The sequence below is a fragment of the Doryrhamphus excisus genome, linkage group LG1 (assembly GCF_037039965.1).
Source record: "Doryrhamphus excisus strain RoL-2023G ecotype Guam linkage group LG1, RoL_Dexc_Guam_v1.1, whole genome shotgun sequence".
NCBI classification, from domain to species: Eukaryota; Metazoa; Chordata; class Actinopteri; order Syngnathiformes; family Syngnathidae; genus Doryrhamphus; species Doryrhamphus excisus.
The window spans coordinates 13802265-13810140 of NC_136357.1; the positions used below are offsets into that span (position 1 = coordinate 13802265).

Sequence of the window (7876 nt, forward strand, 5' to 3'; positions counted from 1 at the left end):
TGGTAAACGCTGGACCACAAATGAGACCAATTGCCTCAACGAGCTGCAGGAGGTCAGCCATACACCTGAAGGACATAAGAGTAATGAATAAGCCCTTCATGCCATCTTGGAGAAGGTCATTCACATCCCATCCCCAAAGCAAGAAACCTCTGAAACATCATAAACATCTCCAAATGAGTCCATCTGGGTGACACATTCAACATCTTCATGGTTGGATTAGGTCATCATTAACGTTGGTATGGATACAATGTATGGCAGCAGCTTGTGACTTCTCATGCAGAGCTTAACAAACAGTGTCCTTGTCAGTGGTCCATGGTTTGGACGTGGATGGAGGACAAGGTCTTGCCCATGCTGCGGAAGAAGGGCATGACAAACATGTCCGTCAGGCTCCTCCACACCACCTGCACTGATGGCAGCAGCATCAGGAGGCTCTGGATAGCTGGCATCACCACCCTGGAGGAAGAGAGGGGTGGATGAAAGGTCAACAATGAGGGTTATGGTCAAGAAGGTCTCAGAACCTTCTAGAAACAATCATAGATTCACTCATTTCTTTATCGATGTCTACCAAGTGGGGTTCAAGTCTGATTTTTACCCAAATTCCATTCTAATGTTCCACATACAGTGCATCCGGAAAGTATTCACAGCGCTTCACTTTTTCTACATTTTGTCATGTTACAGCCTCATTCCAAACTGTATTAAATTAATCTCTTACCTCAAACTTCTACACAAAATACTCCATTATGACAATGTGAAAAAAGTTTTTTTTTGACATGTCTTGAATTTATTAAAAATAGAAAACAAAAAAATCACATTTACATAAGTATTCACAGCCTTTGCCATGAAGCTCAAAATTGAGCTCAGGTGCATCTTTTTTCCACTGATCATCCTTGAGATCTTTCTACAGCTTAATTGGAGTCCACCTGCAGTAAATTCAGTTGATTGGACATGATTTGGAAATATAATAACTGTCTATATAAGGTCCCACAGTTGACTGTGCATGTCAGAGCACAAACACCAAGCATGAAGTCAAAAGAACTGTCTGTAGACCTGCGAGACAGGATTGTCTTGAGGCACAAATCTGGGGAAGGATACAGAAAAATTTCTGCTGCTTTGAAGGTCCCAATGAGCACAGTGGCCTCCATTATTCCTAAATGGAAGACGTTTGGAACCACCAGGACTCTTCCTAGAGCTGGCCGGCCTTCTAAACTGAGCAATCGGGGAAGAAGGGCCTTAGTCAGGGAGGTGACCAAGGCCCCGATGGTCACTCTGTCAGAGCTCCAGCGTTCCTCTGTGGAGAGAGGAGAGCCTTCCAGAAGGACAACCATCTCTGCAGCAATCCACCAATCAGGCCTTTATGGTAGAGTGGCCAGACGAAAGCCACTCCTTAGTAAAAGGAACATGGCAGCCCGTCTGGAATTTGCCAAAAAGCACCTGAATGACTCTCAGACCATGAGAAACAAAATTCTCTGGTCTGATGAGACAAAGATTGAACTCTTTGGTGTGAATGCCAGGCACCATGTTTGGAGGAAACCAGGCACTGCTCATCACCAGGCCAATACCATCCCTACAGTGAAGCATGGTGGTGGCAGCATCATGTTGTGGGGATGTTTTTCAGCAGCAGGAACTGGCAGACTAGTCAGGATAGAAGGAAAATGAATGCAGCAATATATAGAGATATCCTGGATGAAAACCTGCTCCAGAGCGCTCTTGACCTCAGTAGACTGGTCATGTACCTTGACCATATAGACAGTAGACATTAGCACACAGCCAAGATCTCAAAAGATTGGCTTCAGAACCACTCTGTGAATGTCCTGGAGTGGCCCAGCCAGAGTCCAGACTTGAATCCGATCGAACTTCTCTGGAGAGATCTGAAAATGGCTGTGCACAGACGTCTCCCATCCAACCTGATGGAGCTTGAGACTTATTGCAAAGAAGAATGGGCAAAACTGCCTAAAGATAGGTGTGCTAAAGTTGTGGGATCATATTCAAAAAGACTTGAGGCTGTAATTGCTGCCAAAGGTGGATCAACAAAGTATTAAGCAAAGGCTGTGAATACTTATGTAAATGTGATTTTTTTGTTTTCTATTTTTAATAAATTCAAAACATGTCAAAAAAACTTTTTTCACATTGTCATAATGGAGTATTTTGTGTAGAATTTTGAGGTAAGAGATTAATTTAATACAGTTTGGAATGAGGCTGTAACATGACAAAATGTAGAAAAAGTGAAGCGCCTTGAATACTTTCCGGATGCACTGTACCATTCTTACACATGGTGTCTTAAAAAAGTGCTAAAATGTCACACAGAAATGTAATAGGTAGATAAAACCAGATAATACACTACCAACGAATAATGCAGAATAAGCAACAACCAATGAAATCAAAACTTGTAATTTAATAGCCATTTACAGCAACAGTATCTAAGCTCTGCTACTCCCTACTTCTTTTCAGGCATGCTGAATTGTGTAAATGTAACCATGTGATGCTCCTTCACGTAACATGTTATACATGTTTGAACCAAATAAATACCATACCAATTGAGCGATGACATCTTCACGATGACAGCATTTCATTCACATTATGCCAATTTCCATGGGATTCCCCTTTTAATAGTCCATTCTGTTTTTATTGGCTGATTCCATTCCACAGAAATCCTTGGTCCCTAAACACAGGACCATGGGACCAACAAGAACCCTACCGAATTTGAAGCATATCATCTGAAGATATTTGTCAACCTTTCCAGGATTGTTTCTGTTGGTTTATCAAAGAATGTGGATTTTGACATTCAACACAATGGGGTCCGAGGTATACCATGTTTAAGGTCAAGCCACAACAGGTTCCTTGGTGGTCACATCACATCTATTTGGAACGCTCAAGTATTAGTTCTGTAAACCAAAGAATCCAGTTGATTTGAAAGGCTTTGAACATTTAGTTTGATCTGTTTCAGGCTCGGCTGCACGGCGGTCGAGTGGTTAGTGCGCAGACCTCACAGCCAGTTTGCATGTTCTCCCCGAGCATGCACAGGGATTCCGGTTACCACACATTCCCACATTCCAAAAACATGCTAGGTCAATTGGTGACACCAAATTATATGAATTTGAGTGTGAATGGTTGTTTGTTCATATGTGCCCTGTGATTGGCTGGCGACCAGTCCAAGGTGTACCCCACCTCTCGCCCGAAGACAGCTGGGATTGCCTCCAGCACCCCCACGACCCTCGTGAGGATAAGCGGTAGTAAATGAATGAATGAATGTTTCAGGCTCAATTCCAAAATATGCATGACTTGTCTATGTATCCACCTCACATGCATAGCACTTCAATATTTACAGTTTATACGTCGTATTAGCGGCTAACTTTCCTTGCTCCTTGCGACAAAATGTTTTCCATCCATCAAAAAAGTTCTCCACTTCCAATTTGTCAGGCATCACAAAGTTAGCCAGCGTTTCCTCCTGTGTGTCATGTCTCTTCCTTCCGCCTCCACCCCGCAAGACGACCTGCTGAGACTTCTCAGGACCTGCTCTAACGTGGTGGTCGCGGGTGTGAAAAGTCACGAGACGCATGTGAAGAATGTTCCAGTCAGGAGTGAAAGTCATCTTCTAGAACCCAACACAAGGCACTTTTCTCACGTGTGCTCCAATTTTCCAAAAGGCGGGCTCACTTTTTGGCAGGTGCTCTCTTCAAAGAGTGGACAATGAGAGTACTATTGAGCAGAGCCGGCCATGGAAGATGATGATGTCATTGTCAAAAAATAGTTAAGTGTAAGTTAAGTAAAGTGTGTCAACGTCAGATGTTTACAGAGCTTATGTCAATGTTTGCTTTGTGAGCTAACATCCCATAATAATGTCCTGCAAGCTTGCTTTCATTTTACTACTCTTCCGATTGGTTTTCAACACAATTCAGTCAATTTAAGTGCAACTTCATTGTATTTTTAAGCTTCTTTAACTCCACTAGGGAAATGTAAATGTTTGTTAGCAGGACAGCACAACGAATATTTCTAACAATTTACTGAAAAACTACAAAAAAATTGAATAAAGATCCAGACTTTACATCCATCCATCAATTTTCTGTACCGCTCATCTTCTCTAGGGCCGAGAGGCGGGGTACACCCTGGACTGGTCGCCAGCCAATCACAGGGCACATATAGACAAACAACCATTCACACTCACATTCATACCTATGGACAATTTGGAGTCGCCAATTAACCTAGCATGTTTTTGGAATGTGGGAAGAAGCCGGAGAGAAACCCACGCACACACGGGAGAACACGCAAACTCCATACAGAGATGCCGGAGTAGACATCAGATCGCCTGACTGTGTGGCCCACATGATAACCATTTGACCACCATGCAGCTCTGTTTTGACTTTATCTTAAAATGTTGTTTATTTTCAGTTAATATTGTGGGTGTATTCTTGTCAAGTTTATATTTTATTCTGCTAAAATTAGTAATTTATTTTTGTCATTCCTTAAATTTCTTCTCTTAAAATTGTGACATTTTCCTGCTATATTTGGACATTATATTCTCTTAAAATGTTCTCCTTGTACCTATGATGATACTGACCCACATTAATAAAAATAATAATAAATATGTTATTTCAGAAGTCATACACTAAAGATATGTGTTTCTCACACATTTTGTAACATTTCAGCCCCCCAAGCCCCCAAGACCAGAACCTCTCCAACCCAGCATCCTGGTCCTACCAGATGTGGATGAGGCTGAGGAGGGCGAAGAGCAGTCCAAGGATGAAGGCCAGAGGCACGGCCAGCAGGGCAGTGAGGAGGCGGTAGAAGATGAACTTGACCACTTCGAAGAGGGCGTGGCTGGCGATCCACACCTTATCGAAGGTCCTAGTTGACGTGGGCTCGGCGATGACGTCCTCGAAGCCCACCTGACTCCACGAAGGACGGAAAGACCGAAAAAGACGAGTCACGTGTGATTCCAGGACAGAGACGTCACACATAACTTCCGCGTATTGATCGGCAGCGACATTAAATCTTTTTAAACACAATGGAGGCGGACTTTTGCCACCAAGCTAGCACAACAAGAAGTCTACCTTGAGGTGTGCGTTGATGTCGTTCGGATCTCGGTCCGGTGCGGCATCGAACACTTTCCCTTTCTTGGTCAGGATGGGTTCTATAGACCTGTTGAACTCATCTTCGTCCATGATGACACTTGTGTCCGATTTCTCCTTCTCCACGCCCATCTTTGTCCCGGTGCTGGTAATGGTCTTAGTCCTAGTATTCCCGGTGCCGGTTCTGGTGTGCCGCGCAGTGAGCTGCTCCGTGCAGCAGCACCCCGCCCTGAGTGGAATCACCCAGCGTGGACGGAGAACACGATGACTGAGTGACACCTGTATGACACCTTTGTACTCTTGTAGTCTTACAAAACACCACTAGTATACTTGTACGACTTCTTTACATATATCGAGAGAAAGATCGATAGAACTCCTAGACTGCATTTATTAGTCCCACAAGGAGGAATTGCAGCAACAAATTTGCCTTTTTCGATTCTTCAAATCAAATAAAATTGTTTTATTTGGTCAAATATTGACATACAAATGTACAAAATATTTTTAAAACATATATTCCACAAAATATGGTTACAGTAGAACCACTGGTTAGCATCATGGAACCAAAATGGACGCTAACTCAATCTATTTTTCCCATAACAAATAATGTAAATCCAATTAATCTGTTCCAGAAAGCCAAATATTTTAACACAAAACCAGTTTTTATAGTTTTACAATTGTAGTTTGACATGCCATAAACAATTCCTAATGCATATAAATGATGAATGAAAAGCACAAATGAACATTTAAGGTTTCCCTTTACCTTCATGACGTGATTCTTGATGTGTGTTCCAAAAGCGGACACTGCACGGACACCACCTTGCTGTTTTACCATGAATTCATATATAACCCAAAATGGAAGCCAAAGTGCCAGTATTTTTATAAATAAGGTGAAAAACACTATTGAATTGAAGGAATAACTAATGGCAAAACATGTTTTGAGTCACTTGCTGATGACATCCAAGAAGCTAGCTTGCTACGGAAGTGTAGCCTATCTATGGATAGACATCCGTAGCAAGCTAGCTTCTTGGATTTTAGCTAGCTTGCTACGGAAGTGTAGCCTATCTATGGATAGACATCCGTAGCAAGCTAGCTTCTTTGTTAGAAGCTAAGGACGTTTGGTTATAAAAAAAACAAAATATGAACACAATGGGAACACAGTTGGACACACAGTGTATTAACTCACTCAATCCCCGCCATTTTTGAAAATCCGTCACTCTTGGTACTAGCCATTGTTGATGATTTTGATTTTCAAGTCATCACTTGTTTTGGCCTCTTGCGCAAAAAAATGTAAAAAACGTATGTATAAATATGTCTTTGGGAGTGGGCATTCGGGTTTAAAACATACATCTTTGGTAGGAAATGACTTAATAATGCGACAAGAAGCATGCTGTATTGTATGCTAACTGGAAAACGCCCGTAAACCAAAGAAAAATTTGGCCGCAAATTTTCATCCAAAACACGCTAACCGAGGTTCCACTGTATTATGTATTTATTCATAGATTTTTATTTAGCATATTCTTCAAAATGGTGGCACGGCGGTCGAGTGGTTAGCGCGCAGACCTCACAGCTAGGAGACCAGGGTTCAATTCCACCCTCGGCCATTTCTGTGTGGAGTTTGCATGTTCTCCCCGTGCATGTGTGGGTTTTCTCCGGGTACTCCGGTTTCCTCCCACATTCCAAAAACATGCTAGGTTAATTGGTGACTCCAAATTGTCCATAGGTATGAATGTGAGTGTGAATGGTTGTTTGTCTATATGTGCCCTGTGATTGGTTACCCCGCCTCTCGCCCAAAGACAGCTGGGATAGGTTCCAGCACCTCCGCGACCCTAGAAAATGAATGAATGAATGAATATTCTTCAAAATATTCATCAACCTGCATGAGATGTATATCTTTTAAAATAAATTACAAAATTCCCATTATTATTATAAAAAAAGCCAGTTTGTCTCAAATTGAATATTATGATATAAACACATGTATTGCATACGCTCACTCTCAGCACATCATAATGACATCATATATATTTAATAGGCGTGTAATGGTACATGTATTGAAAAGCAGATTTTTCGGTATGATGTGAAGAATAGAAATTGTTTATCTAAACTCATTTAGGTGTACTGTTACACCCTTAATATGAATCTGCGTATTATCAATATTTATAGTGTTTTCATACTGTCCAAGTCAAAAACTATGATGACAGTAAACACTGGGAGGCCAACAAGTGAGAAATATTGTAGAAAACCGCATGGGATAACACATCAAGTATATTTGTATTACTATATACTGTATTCATTACTTATACTTTATTAATGTATACTGTATGTGCAGTGTTTATGTTATTATAGTCATACTGAGCGTGTCATAGCAACGAAAATATGCTGTGGTACAAATGTTCTTTCTAATGTTTTATTAGCGTCTTCACTGCCCAAACGCAAGTGCGAACATCTCTGTTATTCTTTTCTTTGTCGTTTGAACGTGATGACACCATCAGACCTGCTGTCGCCCCCTGCTGGCCATGACATATTCTCGTTTATACGTATTTCTGTCCAAACTGGCTTAGTGTAGCTTGTCTGGAAGCTTGAAACAATGATCTTCACTTTGATCTCCTCACTACCCCGCTGCGCTAAACTGTCACATGGTCACGCTAGCCACAATGCCCGGCAGTCAGCTGTGTCACCTTTCATGCCGTTTGTTGACTCGGCAGCTTCACCACCTTTCTGTCTTTTGTGTCCTCAATCTGGAACGGGCGCAGCATGAGAAAGTGGACCAGTTTTGGATGAATGACAGCCAAGCAGAAATACATCAGTCATCA

At 41.8% G+C, this 7876-nt stretch overlaps 1 protein-coding gene across 2 annotated transcripts; it reads right to left on the reverse strand.

Moving 5' to 3' along the window:
• Nucleotides 1–300: 300 nt before the first annotated feature.
• Nucleotides 301–6368, reverse strand: cav2 (caveolin 2). Of its 2 annotated transcripts, none has more exons than XM_058076546.2 (4): nucleotides 6250–6368; nucleotides 5049–5295; nucleotides 4696–4883; nucleotides 301–453 (listed from the first exon to the last, which is right to left on the reverse strand). In XM_058076546.2, the coding sequence occupies exons 1-4, from the start codon at nucleotides 6294–6296 to the stop codon at nucleotides 303–305; spliced, it is 633 nt and encodes a 210-aa protein (XP_057932529.2). In that variant the 5' UTR covers nucleotides 6297–6368; the 3' UTR covers nucleotides 301–302. The 2 variants fall into 2 exon arrangements, with proteins under 2 accessions (XP_057932529.2, XP_057932530.2); XM_058076547.2 differs by lacking the exon at nucleotides 6250–6368 and adding an exon at nucleotides 5827–5882.
• Nucleotides 6369–7876: the final 1508 nt, after the last annotated feature.

Bases quoted from the DNA above. Each gene is read 5' to 3' on its own strand.
- cav2 (XM_058076546.2), bottom strand. From the start codon at position 6,296: ATGGCTAGTACCAAGAGTGACGGATTTTCAAAAATGGCGGGGATTGA. The intron at 5,296-6,249 runs GTGAGTTAATAC...GATTCCACTCAG, and splicing joins TCAAAAATGGCGGGGATTGA to GGCGGGGTGCTGCTGCACGG. The intron at 454-4,695 runs GTAGGACCAGGA...CTCTTCCTCCAG, and splicing joins CTCAGCCTCATCCACATCTG to GGTGGTGATGCCAGCTATCC.